This window comes from Rattus norvegicus, chromosome 19 (genome assembly GCF_021556685.1).
Source record: "Rattus norvegicus strain SHRSP/BbbUtx chromosome 19, alternate assembly SHRSP_T2T, whole genome shotgun sequence".
Lineage (NCBI taxonomy): Eukaryota > Metazoa > Chordata > Mammalia > Rodentia > Muridae > Rattus > Rattus norvegicus.
This window is the reverse complement of record NC_141552.1, coordinates 60,297,075-60,311,674: the sequence shown is the minus strand read 5'-3', so window position 1 is coordinate 60,311,674 and position 14,600 is coordinate 60,297,075. Positions and strand designations below refer to the sequence as shown.

Here is a 14,600-nt window from a genome sequence, read left to right as displayed (position 1 = left end):
CCCAGAGCAAGGGGGCTACCAAGACTCGCTAGGTCAGCAAACCCTGGGTTTGACGTTAAGACCCTGCCTTCATGGACAAGGAAAAGAGTTCAGATAACTCCAACATCGGCCTCTGGTTTCCACATGCACTCAAACATATGTGCACCAGCAGCCACACGTGCAAACATGCACACTGTATACACATACAAAGCAAAATGAAACATAAAAACTGGCCGTCATGCCTATGGTATTAGCAGCAACAGTTTGAGAACATCTCTCTTTTCCCTTCCCTGGGGGTTTCCTAAATAAAGGGGCATCAACCCAGTTTCTCTATAATGATCACTTCCTCTGGTGCCCATGCATGGAGCATTGGTGCTTCCTTATGCAGGGAGCTCAGTACCCATCACACTGAGCAGTCCTTTCTTTCTGCCATCTGAAGTCACAGATCAGGCCCTCCATGTCACGGCCTAAAAGACTGTGTCCCAGAGAACCACGGACCCTCAGCTAACATATAGAGAAGCCAGGATTTTGAATGATGTTTTGGAAAAGCTTGTTAACTCCCACACTCTGTGTCACTGCTTGTCCGTCCGTGCACTCCCAGGATCTCCGCAAAGGGCCTGGTAAACAGCCAATCAAACCCAAGAGACTCCGAGCCTATACAGGCACGCAGAAAGGGGCATGCGTTTAACTGGGCCACCGAGCTTCTGAACACTTCCCTCCAGGTCCTGTCAATCAACTTTCCAGATAGCATCTGGGCTGGTGACTGTTTTCAGTGTCTCCCTCTTGGGAAAGGTGGTTTCGACATCGATAATTTGCACGTTGTGGCTCCCAGGTGTGCTCTTTAATCAAGACAGTGCGGTCCTTCCAGGGGAACAGGTTGCTACTTTTAAACGAAATGTATCCGATTTAGTGAACTTTTTCTGTTGGGTGTGTAACGAACTGCTTTCTTTGTTACAATCTTAAGCTTTTTTTTTTTTTTTTTTTTTTTGGTTCTTTTTTTTTTCGGAGCTGGGGACCGAACCCAGGGCCTTGCGCTTCCTAGGTAAGCGCTCTGCCACTGAGCTAAATCCCCAGCCCCACAATCTTAAGCTTTTAAAATGGTGTGCCAAGAGCCTCGGGGGTTTCCTCTGTGGGAAGACGAAAGCTTGGCCTCCCCAGCTCCAGCTCCGTTCTAAGTGTCTGAAGAACAGGGACCACCCGCAATTGTCTGAATCTCCTGTGGCACCTGGTTTGGGAAGGGAGGGTTTCAAGAAGTCATTACCGGGGCTGGGGATTTAGCTCAGTGGTAGAGTGCTTACCTAGGAAGCGCAAGGCCCTGGGTTCGATCCCCAGCTCCGAAAAAAAGAACCAAAAAAAAAAAAAAAAAAAAAAAAAAAAAAAAAAAAAAAGAAGTCATTACCAAGTCATGGTCTGCTTTGGTGGTGTTTTATGCTGAATGCTAGGCTAGGCTAGGCTGTGGCCGGGGTCGGGGTGGGGGTCGGGGGATGGGGGGGCGGGGAATGGATCAGATTCAAATCTGGTCTCTAGAAACTTCTAAACCTCCTTGTCCTGGGATAAGACAAACATAAGTGATGAGCAACTGGTTTGGCTAAATGGGGTGCATGGGAGGGAGTGTGGCAGGGAGTTTCACTGAGGTGCACCCCCTTCCCGGAGCATCACTTGTTCTTAAAGCTGGAGGGGACCTTTGATACTAACACAAGCATTGAATGCCATGGCAGACACAGGCGTTTTCATGCCTGCAATGGTAGACCCCTATACTGCACCTTTCTTCTCCCCCACTTCCTGCTAGTGGATATTTTCTGGCAGACACAGGCAAAGATTGCCACCTGCGTGGGATAGCATTGAGTTCCCAATTCAAGCACTCTCCACCATGATGCATACATGTGTGATCAAGAAGCTGAGTATTCTGGACCCCAGCTTACTGACAATTTTCATATGTATATGCGTGTGTGTATTCGGAGGAACTCTGGTCACAACTATGGGAGTTTTTAATACTCATGGTGAGAAAATGAACGATTCTGGCAAGTATATGGATGATGGCTGGATGGTGAATGGATGGATAGATGATGTTAGATGGATGGATGATGGATGGATGGATGGAAGATGAATGGATGGATGGACAAATGGATGGATGATGGACAGGTGGATAGATGATGGACAGGTGGATAGATGATGGATGGGTGGATGGACAAATGGATGGATGATGGACAGGTGGATAGATGATGGACAGGTGGATAGATGATAGATTGGTGGATAGATGATGGGCAGATGGATAGATGATGGACAGATGGATAGATGATGGGCAGATGGATAGATGATGGATGGGTAGATAGATGATAGACAGGTAGGTAATGAATGTGATGAATGATAGACAGTTGGATAAGAGATGGACTAGAGGACAAGACAGTGTGTCACTACATCACAAACAATTTACATTTTCTCTTTACCATCAACACTGCACAGTTCTATATTATTTGTACGCCAAAAGTCCTTTCACATCACAGCAAAACCAAAGACACTAGAACGATCCGTTTTACCCATGAAGACAAGTGCAGCCTCAAGCAATAGTGTCTCATGCACATGGGGACCGGTCAGCTCCATCACTGAACTGGCACTGGCTCAGCGCCTTCAGCACAGGAGCCTGGGGAAGCTACAGGGAGAAGGCCACCCATTGAAGACACTGCCTTTCCTTCCTGAGCTAATTCTAGCCACATGTTACAAGTCAGTGCCGGGCAAGGGCAGAAGTGCTTCTGTGGAGACTCTGCCATGGATCCTGCTCTTCTTGGGGACACTTACGCATCCGACAAGTCCCACGCTATTTCAGAAAGTCTATAAGAATCCTGCAGCCATCCTGTGGCCTTTTCAAGTGCCCAAGATTCCTCTACAGGGGACATCCTGAGTCTAACCGAACACAGAAACACAAACACAGAACTTCGAGGAAGAACAGTGGGGTAGGGGCCTGGGAGTGGGTTGGGGGTCAGGGGGTCGGGAGTCAGGAGTTGGGGTCAGGGGTCGGGGGTCAGGGGTCAGCAGTAGGGGTATACTCAGGGAATTTAGCACGTTCAAGAGTCTCCAGCTGTGGCTACTGCAACTCCTCAGTCATTCCCCTTTGGAAAACTCACATGGCCATTCAAGCTGAAACGTCCGCTTCTCCCTTAAGATGCCTCTCAAGTCTTGGTGGAGATAACAACTGAGGTCATCTGCTTTAGAGATCCGGGGTGCTAGTGCGTTAACTGGGCAAGGTGGAGACCAGTGAACGGAAAACTCCACAGATTACTTAGAACTGCCTGGTACCGCACAGGTAATACTTCAGGGTCTTGAATGCCAGGAATGGCCATAGTGGGTAGAAGATTAATGCCACTGACTTTATATGTTCACTCAACCCACCTGTACTGAGGCCTTTTTATATGCCAGGCCCTGGCCTAGACTCTAGCCTCTTAAACTGCAGGTTGTGATCCCATTTAGAATGCAGGAGCCCTGAAAATTTTGGCAATGATATATGATTTTGGAAAACTCAGTAACTGAAAACCAGTTCGAGATCTGGAGTGTTAGAAACCTGAGGCATTTCTGGCTTCTCCCTGGTATAGCATGGCACAATTTCCTGTGCAGCCTCGGTGTGGAACACACACCGGGCTCACTTTGCTCAGCTCATCCCCTCATGTGCCACCTGTGAATCCTGCCTCAAACACCTCGGCTCAGATTCAAAATCACTGTATGCTATGCGCTGCAGTGTGTGTGTGTGTGTGTGTGTGTGTGTGTGTGTACGTACATACATACATACATACATAGCCATATGTTTGTAGTCCCCAACACTGTGGTGGGAGGCAGGGACAGGAGGATCTCTGGGGCTTGGTGGCTGGCAGCTTAGTTGAAAACTGGAGAGCTATAGGTTCAGTGAGAGGCCCTGCCTCAAGAGAATGAGGTGGATCAAGACAGAGGAGAACAGAGGTAGCTGCTTGTGGCCACTCGATTCCTTCCCCCCAAAGACCTCCCCATGCTAACTGCTGAAGCCTGTGAATATAAGACCTGCTATAGAAAAGGGGCTTTGCACATGTGTCCAAAATAAAGACCTAGAGACAGAAATACACCCTGCATTAATAAGGGGGAGACAGAGAAGGATTCGACCTGAAACAGGCAAGCAATGTGCCTATGGGAGCAGGGACAGAAACTGTGATGTTGGGACACTAGTCAGGGCATGAGGTGAGTTAAGGAGAGTTTCCCCCAGAGCCTCCAGAAGGAAGGTGTCCCACTATAAGACTCATTGTTTTGGACATCTGACCTCCAGAACAGCGAGAAAATCAATGTCCATTGCTTTGGGCCATGCCTAGGCTAGTGGAATTTGTTTTATCCACAACGGAAGACTCTTGCTCCTTCCTGTGAAGCACCTCGCCAGACACAAGCTGGTTTGTCAGTTTGCACACACTCTCGTTGCGGTAAGAAATTGTCATCCTCACCCCTAGCTGAGAGGATGTGCCAGCAATGTGGACAGTGCTGGCACTCCCACATCGATTCCTAGAACTGGAGTTCATCTGAAATTGTGACCCACCCCGTGTGGATGCTGTGAACTGCAAGGGCAGGAGAACCTTAACCACTGGACCACCTCTCCACCGCCCTCCTCAAGAATTTCTGGGGCTGGGGATTTAGCTCAGTGGTAGAGCGCTTACCTAGGAAGCGCAAGGCCCTGGGTTCGGTCCCCAGCTCCAAAAAAAAAAAAAAGCGAAAAAAAAAAAGAATTTCTTAGACTTCATGCTCACAAGCACACCAAGATGCTGCGACATACCTATGAAGGTGGCTGAAATTAAAATGGCAGCCAAGGACCATGTGGACATGTTGAAACTCTCATGCCGCAACTGTGGGAGTGCCACAGGCTCAGGGACTTTGGAAATAGTCTAGTAGCTTCACTGGGGGGTTAGCAGAGGATCCCACAATGGCTCGGCATAAATTTGCTCTATAAACAATTGGCTGACCATGCCCTAAACCAAAAAGACAATTGTTTGTTTGTTTGTTGTTTTTTGTTTTGTTTTCCGGAGCTGAGTACCGAACCCAGGGCCTTGGGCTTGCTAGGCAAGCGCTCTACCACTGAGCTAAATCCCCAACCCTCAAAAAGACAATTGTAACCCCCCTAAAGTCCTGAGGCTAGCCCTTCCACATCAGGTTGGTTACTCTGTCTGGGAAATCCCCAGCGATTGACTGGGCTTACTACAAGGCCAATGTGGTCCAGGCTGGCTTGCTGGATGATCTTAAAAAGAAGTATAAACCACTAAGATTCTGGTTCCCAAGGATAAATGCACAGCCCTGGTGAACAAGGGAAAGTACAAAGCAAAGAACTGTGCTGAGTTTGAGTCTAAACCGACTTGAGTATGTACCAACTGTGGAGTTAGTGGGTCACATGGAAACTCCACATGTTAACATTTTGAAGCGCTGCTAGACTGTTTTTTCTCTTTCCTCTCTCTTTTCTTTCTCTTTTCTTTGTACTATGTGTCTTAGTAAAGCTCAAGCAAAGGAAGAACATGATTCCTCCTGATTAGATGACCATAGCCAACTTGGATGAATCTCCCCAGAATCCAGGGTAGACGATAAGTACCTGGATTGGTCTCTCCTCTAAAACAGTCCAGGAGGGAGCTCCAGCCCTTGTGTTGCAAACCCTGGACATTAAAATAAAGAAAGTAAATAATGTGGTGGTTTGAATAGGAACGGCCCCCATAAGCCCATAGATCTGAGTTGTTGGTCATTGCGAGTGACACTCATTGACGGGGATTGGAAGGTGTGGCCTTGCTGGAGGAAGTGTGTCACTGGGGGGTGGGCTTTGGGGTTTCAAATGCTCAAGCCCAGCCCAGTGTCTCTCTTTTCTTGCTGCCTGCTGACGCAGATGTAGAATTCTCAGCTACCTCCCAAGCACCATGGGCTGCCATGACGATAATGGACTAAACCTCTGAAACTGTAAGCCAGCCCCAGTTAAGAGTTGTTGATCCTGTTGTCTCTTCACAGTAGTAGAACATCAACTAAGATACACAGTTGTCAACAACACTTCTGCATGAATGTCCACAATGTAGACTTGTTCATGCTCGCTTAATGAGGAAACCACCCAAATGTTTACCAACAGATACACAGAGAAGCGAAGGGTGATACAGTCATACAGTAAGTAATATTCTGTCACAACAGCCCCGGGATGGTGACTCATGCAAAAACATAGACAAACCTTAAAAACTGAGAAGCCAGCCACAGAAATAAAAGTAGGTCTGCAGAGATGGCTCAGCAACAAAGGTGCTTGACAGCAAGCCTGACAACGTGAGTTCAAATCCCCAAGGCCCACATGTGGTGGAAGGAGAGAACTCTCACAAGCCATCCTCTGATCAACACACACACACACACACACACACACACACACACACACACACACACACAAAATGAATATAATACAATTTTTAAAAATCAACAAATCAGGACTAGAGAGATGGCCCAACAGGAAGAGCACCAGTTGCTCTTCTTGAAGTTCTGGGTTCAATTCCCAGCAACCACATGGTGGCTCACAACCATCTGTAATGGTATCCGATGACCTCTTCTGGTGTGTCTGAAGATGGCGACAGTGTACGCTCATTAAATACATACATACATACATACATACATACATACATACATACATACATACATATTTAAAAAAAAAATCAACATACCGGGCAGGGAGACGTAGCTCAGTTGGGAAGGTGATTGCTAGAATTCATGGATTCTATTGCCAGTACCACATACATTGTGGTGTCATGTACCTGTAACTTCAGCACTTGGAGCGTGGAAGCAGGAGGATCAAGAGTTCAAGGTCGGGGTTGGGGATTTAGCTCAGTGGTAGAGCGCTTGCCTAGGAAGCGCAAGGCCCTGGGTTCGGTCCCCAGCTCCGAAAAAAAAGAACCAAAAAAAAAAAAAAAAAGGAGTTCAAGGTCATCCCAGGCTATGAGTTCAAGACCAGCCTGAGCTAAACGAAACTCTGTGTCAATTAAAAAAAAAAAATCAACATACCAGTCCATGTGTATGAAACTTTACCTTTAGCTGCTTCCAGACCCACCCTCTTTCTCCCATCCACACCCAACTCCCTCCTTTTATAAGGCACAGAATCCAATCTGTGCTGCTCATATACTTCTGGGTGTAGGGCCATCCATGGGAGGAGCATAGTCACGGACCAAGGGCCACACCCTGAAAGAAAACCACTCTCCCTCCTATAGCAGCCATCACCTGTCAATAGCTCCTCAGCTAGGGGTGGGGACTCAGGATCCCCCTCATGATCCAAACGGTAAAGCTGACCGGATTAATCTTGTGCAGACAATTTTTTTAAAAAAGGGAAACAATGTCAATCATTTGCATATCAGGCAAGGGAAGAACTCTAGAATTTCAAGCAAACTGACCCATCAGTTACAACAGGGAGAAATTTGAAATGACTTAAAGCATAGGATGGGACATGCTACCCAAGCTGCCACGTCCCAGAGAAGAGTAACATGAACCCATGAAAAGAAGGTAGCAACCTGTTAAGTGCAAAACAATGGAAGGTTTTCAAGCTGACGTGTTGCTAATAAATAGATCGCTAGCCTGCACCCAAACAAAAGCTATAGAAAACACACCAGAATGCTTTCACTGGTTTTCGTTGGGTCTTGGGATTCTGGTTGTCTCTCTCATCTTATTTTAATCTAGCTAGGATTTCTACAGTGAACACACAGGAATTTATAATCAGAGAACTCACACACACACTCCTTTATCTACCTCCTCCCCTTCCTATGGCTCTTTCTTGGGAACTTTGTTCTTTACCTGATTCATTCAGGCATCCACTTTAACAACCTCCTCCTCCTCCTCTTCCTCCCCTCCCCTCCCCCTCCCCTCCCCCTCTCCCTCCAACTTGTGTGTTTCTTATTTACATTTTGATTGTTATTCCCCTTCCCGGTTTTCGGGGCCAACATCCCCCTAACCCCTCCCCTTCCCCTTCTATATGGGCTTCTCCTCCCCATCCTCCCCCCATACCACCCTCCCCCCAACAATCACGTTCACTGGGGGTTCAGTCTTGGCAGGACCAAGGGCTTCCCCTTCCACTGGTGCTCTTACTAGGCTATTCATTGCTACCTTTGAGTTTGCAGCCCAGGGTCAGTCCATGTATAGTCTTTGGGGAGTGGCTTAGTCCCTGGAAGCTCTGGTTGGTTGGTATTGTTGTTCATATGGGGTCTTGAGCCCCTTCAAGCTCTTCCACTTTAACTTCTATCCTAGTCCCAAGCCGCAGTCTCCACCTGCAGGAGCCGCCGTCTCCGGAAGTCCCACCCATCCTGGATGCTTCATCCAATCACCAGGAAGAGGGAACCTTGCACATGTCTAGCCTGCCTGGATTCCGTGCCGCACACCTCACTTAGATCCTCTGGCCAAGAGAATACCCTGCATCTTGGCTTGGGACTCAGCCTTTGAAGGATGCTTCTCAAGACATGTGGTAGACACAACAAACACCCGTGAGCCTTTCCTGCACCTGACACTCAGGACTTAGAACGCTCCAGAAGGTAGCTCTGGATGAAAGCAGTAAACAAACTCAGAGATACTTCTCTCCCCAAACTTCCTGTTTGTTCATCTTGCCCACCCACACACTTCATAACCAGGAAGTCCCGGAGGAGAAAAGGGGTCATTTTGTGGTCCTTTGGAGAAAGAAGACTCAGGGAGGGAGCTCTCGGCTAAGTGGCCTGGCCTGTGCATGTACGAAATGTAACAGGATTATAGAACCCTGGACCCAGACAAATCAGATATCCTGTCATCAAGCTTTGGAGTTTTGTTTGAAATGGAGAGAACAGGACCTGGTGTGCCAGCCTCCCTCACCAGTATGGTATTCCAGCTGTCATCTTAAATAAGGTCAACAAACCAACATTGGTTGTTTCCTCCCTGCAGAACTGGGCCCTTTTCTGAGATTAGGTCTGGCCTCTGTTTGGCAATCTGAGAGCATGGGGGTGGGGATGCAACTGCCTTACATTCCACTCTACCCTCAAACATTTAAAGCAGGAGCAAGAGTGGGTGAGCACTGTCACATCTGTCACCTCCCTTGCCCTCCTGCCACCCAAACTCAGGCTCTGATCGCATCTTCTTTAGGCTGCTGTAAGCTGACATTTCCAACCATCCAGCCTGAAGGGCTGAGATTCCCAAGGGACATAGATGGTAGGGAAGGGCTCCAGTGGTCTTCATGCCACCCCCTGTCCCATCCATGACAACTATAAACTAAGGGTGAGATGGACAGGGTGAGGAAAACAGAAGGGGCTGGTGAGACCAGGATGTGTACGGTGGCCGTGAGTAGCAGCATAGATCAGGGACTTTCAGGAAAGGGAAGTCAGTGGATAACTGTGTGTTGACCCAGGTTCTGTGTGTGTGTGTGTGTGTGTGTGTGTGTGTGTGTGTGTGTGTGTGGTCTGTCTTCCCAGCTCCCAGCCTCTCTTTAGGGAAATGTCTTGTCTCTTAGGGTGCTGTGGAGTTGAATGTTTGCTAGAGGAATTATTGACTCACTGCTCATGCATTCATTTAACAAACACTTGTTGAGTATCTACATCACACCAGGTGGTTTTGAGGTGTTAGGAACAGAGCAGCAAACTTAATGCTGCAGCCTGAGGAGTCTCCACAGGGCCAACCTCAAAAGAGTTAACACAGCAGAATTCATTTATAGGACCTTCCCTTCCCCTCTCCTTCCCCCTCCCCCTTTCTTCCCCCTCTTCCTTCTCCCCCTCTTCCTCCTCCCCCTCTTCCTCCTCCCCTTCTTCCTCCTCCCCCTCTTCTTCCTCCCCCTCTTCCTCCTCCCCCTCTTCCTCCTCCCCCTCTTCCTCTTCCCCCTCTGCCTCTTCCCCCTCTGCCTCCTCCTCTTCTTCCTCTTCTTCCTCTTCTCCCACCTGTCACTCTTTCAAATAAAGTCTCCTTCTTTAGCCTAGGATGGCCTCAAACTCATGGCAATTCTCCTGCCTCAGCTTCCCAAATGCTAGGACTACAGGTGTGGGCCATGATACTGGTTTTTAGATAACGTTTCTGAAATGACAAAATCCTACAGGTGGCGGTTGCCGGGGCGTAGGGACAGGAGGTTGGAGGGACAGTCTCGTGAGGATCCTTGTGATGGACCACACAGTACTTGACTATGATGGGGAACAAAGGAAAGTACCGGTTTTATGCAGGTGATAACACCAGAACTACTCATACACTCATGCACACACATACACATGTATGAGTTTTACCTGTGGGGATTTGACCTGTGCTTCGGGTACCCACTAGACTCTAACGGCGAGGCTCCGATGACCACGGGGCTGGCAGCAATCAGGTGGGAAGCCATGTGGCTTGTTTCCAAGCTCCTACATATTAGCCATTGTCTTGCTTGGGGCTCTCCTTCTGCTACACTCCACATATCTGCTCCACCTTGAAGTGCAAATAGCTCAGGACACCCCCCACCCCTTTCCCTTCAGACACTGATGTGGCTCAGGTTGGTTTTCAGGCCAGCCTGGGCTTGGTCTTCCACCCTGAACGCTGACCCTTCTGCCGTGGCTCATCAAGCCAATGCCAGTTCAGTGACCCCCTCCTGCAGAGAGGGGTTCCATTAGAAACCCTGCAGCCACTGATCATACGATTGGACTTCTTACCGGCCCAGGAGGGTGAGACTGCAGCCATACTTTACAGGCTCCGAAGAACTGGTAGAGGCAGCCACATGAAAATCAAATAAGCTCTCAACAGACTTTCAAGTTTTTTTTTTTCTCTTTTATATTCTGTTCTCTCTTGCATGGAATGACCACAGAGCACCGTGCCCTTCTGGTCACATGACTTATGAACGGGCATGCCTGGGAAAGCCAGAAGGCCACGCCCATGATTCGGTCCATTAGAAAGAAGGGAGTGGATGGAAAAGCCAGGATGATCCCACCACCTTTCCTCACGTTCGTGGCTGCTTGTTCCAAGAACAGTGATAGTGTGATTAATATAATTCTTGTTTTATAGTCAAGGTCTTTTTCAATGTATTTACCTGTCTGTGTGCGCACTTGAGCACATGTGCATATGTATGTGTAGACTAGAAGAGGACACTGGGTATTTCCCTTCATCATGCTCCCCCTTATTTCCTGAGACACGGTCCCTCACTGCTGAGAATGCCTATTTGGTTTGACTCTTTGGCCCTCAAGCTCCTGCCTCTGTCTCCTGAGAACCTAGGATCTAGACATACAATGCCATGCCCAGCTTTTACGTGGGTAGCTATGGGGGACGGGGGAGGCAAGTGCCTGAACTCAGGTTCTCTCACCCACCGATGCATCTTCCCGGTTCCTCAGGGCCTTTCTAAGAAAAGAAAGGGCTTTCTTAAATAGAGTAGAAGTGACTGGTAAATACTTGCTCTTCCAACAAGGATTCTAATAAAATGGAGCTGGAGCTGTCTCTGTGGTTTATTGCAGCTTTACACAAAGAGTAACAGGAGGATAACCATCTCCAACAACAGAAAGGTGCCCGCTTACTTACACTTCCCATTCCTGGGACATGATAACTAACAAAAGCTACTTAAGGGAGGATGGGCTTATGTTGACTCACAGGACCAGGGTACAGTCTATCACGGTGGGAAGGCACGGCGTCAGGAACATGAGACAGCTGATTCATGCACAGTCTGAAGCTGAGAGTAATGAGTCCTGGTGCTCAAGTGGCTTTTGCAGTGAGAATTTTGTTGTTTTTTTTTAATACAGAAATATTATGGGAATATGTTTTATTTTTAATCCAAGGTGTGGAGCTATGGGGCTGCCTTAAAGTAGGTGACTATGGTTTGCCTCATGCTCTAGCAGGGGCTTGGTTTTGCCAGCTGCAGATCATTTCTGTGCGTGTGTAATGTTTGGAATTCTGGGGACTTTGCAGAGGATGTAGGGTCCCAGAGGTGAGTTATTGTTCATTGTTTGTTGTTGTTTTTTATTGTTGTTTACATTTGTTGATTGTTGTTGTTGATTGTTGTTTTTGGTTGTGGTGGTTGTTGTTGGTTGTAGTGGTTGTTGGATGTAGTGGTTGTTGTTGGGTGTAATTGATTGTTGTTTGTTGTTATTTATTGTTGTTTACTATTGTTAGTTGTTGCTTGTTGTTGATTGTGGTGGCTGTTTGTTGTTTGTTGGTGGCTGTTTGTTGTTGGTTGTGGTTGTTGTTGGTTGTGATGGTTGTTGCTGGTTGTTGGTTATTGGATATAGTGGTTGTTGTTGGTTGTGTTGGTTGTTGTTGGTTGTTGGTTATTGGATATAGTGGTTGCTGTTGGTTGTTGGTTGTGGTGGTTGTTATTGGTTGGTTGTTGTTGGTTGTGGTGGTTGTTGGTTGGTTGTTGTTGTTGTTTGTGGTTGTTGTTGTTGGTTGTGGTTGTTGCTGTTGTTTGTTTGTTGGTGTTGGTTGTGGTAGTTGTTGGCTGTTGATTGTTGTTATTGATTGTGGTGGTTGTTGTTGGTTGTGGTGGTTGTTGATTGTGGTGGTTGTTGTTGGTTGTTGGTTGTTGACTGCTGATGGTTGTTGTTTGTCATATAGTCATGTAAGAAGAGAAAAAAAAAGAAATTAGATATTCTTAATGCCTCTAATCAGTCCTTTCCCCTCTATCATTTCTTCTTTCTAATATTAGGGGGTTGAAAGGTTGGAAGAAGAGGGATGGAAAAGGGTAGAAGTAAAAGAACCCACAAAGTAGCAAAAGTCCTGCTTCAGGCTTTTTCCTTTTTATTCAGTCCTGACCTCTGTTCAGGGGATAGGTGCTACCACATTCAGGTTGGATCTTCCTTGCCCAGTTAACACAATAAAGAAGCTCTCTCACAGACAGGCCCAAAAGTTTGTTTCTTTAGGTATCCTAAATGCGGTCCACATTTGACAGTGTCAACAACTACAGTTACTATCCGGAGGTCCTGCCAGTGAAGTCTTTCTTTCTTTTGTTTTTGTTTTGCTTTGTTTTCAAGATAGGATTTCTCTGTGTATCCCTGGCTGTCCTGGAACTTGTGTTGTAGACCAGGCTGGCCTTGAACTCAGAGATCTGCTTGCCTCTGCCTCGAGTGCTAGGATTAAAGGCTTTTGCCGCCATGACCTGGCGTGAAGTCATTTTCACCATGGCCCAATCCTGGTGCTGTCAGACCTGTGGGATGATCTGAATTTTCATCCTCTTGCGTTTCGGCTGGAGTCTGCTTCACTGCATTCCAGCCTGCATCCGGAATAAATAAACCATGCAGGTCCAGGTGCATGTCCACATCAACAGAGGCACGAGCCAATTCCGTAAAACTTTTCGCATCCAGAATAAGTAAAAAGGGCAGCTTTTGGGGATCTGTAGAGATGATGGCTGATAAGATGACTCCTACAAGAAGACAAAAAAAAAAAAAAAAAAAAAAAAAAACAAAGACAAAAACAAAAACAAAACAACAACAGAAAAACCAGTTTATTCCCATTTGCAATGCTGAGAGTGTAATCCAGGGCCTTCATGTGCGCTAGATGGCTGCTTTCCCCGTGAGCTCTGTTCTCAGTCCTAAGAGATGCCTAACACTGTTCAAAGCATAGCTTCTACCTGGAGAGGACATTTCTCCCTGTCATCTTTTAACTCATCCTTGATGCAAACAGGAGGGAAGACGACACCTGCCATTCTGTGTTGGCAGAAGAGAAATCCAGACCTCGAATCAGAAAACCTACTCCTGGGAGAGTCGCTTTGCCTCCATGAACCTTCTCTCTTCATATCTGCAGTGAAGATAATTCCCACCAACCCCCAACCTCATGGGTCCTGGAATGATCTGCAGGGTGGATTCTGGGAGCGCGTGGCTCATTTTCAAGTGTTTTGAAGAAAGGTTCCTTTTCCTACTGCCCGAAACCTCCGAGGATGGAGAGACCCAGCCACTTCAGGGAGGACACATGGGCTAAGTCGTGTGACTCCGTGAAGCAGGGACTTCCTGAATTGCAAAAGCATTGACATATTTGTTTTGTTTTGAGACAGGTCTTGCAACGTAGCCCAGGCTACTCATATCTACCTACCTCCAACTCCCAGATGCTAGGATTCGAAGCCATGTGTTGCCATGCATGTCTGGCTTGCAGTGACATGGAATGAATCCAATCTATCTCCTGGTTATGTTGGTGACCCCTAATTTTTGCCTGTAAATGGGGACATTCTCCGTTCTCTGTGCTCATTTTCTTTTTTTTTTTTTTTTTTTTTTTTTTTTTTTTTTTTTTTTTTTGGTTCTTTTTTTCGGAGCTGGGAACCGAACCCAGGGCCTTGCGCTTCCTAGGCAAGCGCTCTACCACTGAGCTAAATCCCCAGCCCCCTGTGCTCACTTTCAAGTACAGCAGGGTAAGGAAACTTTTCATAAGTGCCCAAGATTCTGCCCAAAGGACCTGGGTTGTTGTAGTTTGAGCACAAGTGATGTCAGATTGGCCTGGATTCAAAGCCAACCTCTGCATAGGGAGCTCGTGACTTTGGTCAACTCGTCTCACCCTGAGCCTCCCCTGGATGAAATGAGGACAATGTCACTCCACACCCATGGGGAGAAGGCGTGAGAAGCAGCTGCCCCGCCAAGCCAGGGGCTGGCCTCAGTAGGAGTGGATGCGAACAGTCCCTTGCCTTAGAGATGACAGTGACATGGGATCCCCCTGCCTGTGTGCCAGGCCACAATCAGAAGGAAGTC

General features: G+C 47.4%; 1 protein-coding gene across 3 annotated transcripts in view; it reads right to left on the bottom strand.

The window, feature by feature from the left end:
* Window positions 1-12,643: 12,643 nt before the first annotated feature.
* The window catches only part of Bco1 (beta-carotene oxygenase 1), a 42,703-nt gene continuing 40,746 nt past the window's right edge, over window positions 12,644-14,600 (bottom strand). For 2 of the 3 annotated variants that reach the window (XM_087593764.1, XM_087593765.1), the window contains one exon: window positions 12,644-13,288. In XM_087593764.1, coding sequence (XP_087449890.1) covers window positions 13,002-13,288 — 287 coding nt within the window. In that variant the 3' untranslated portion in view covers window positions 12,644-13,001. 3 annotated transcript variants of the gene reach the window in all.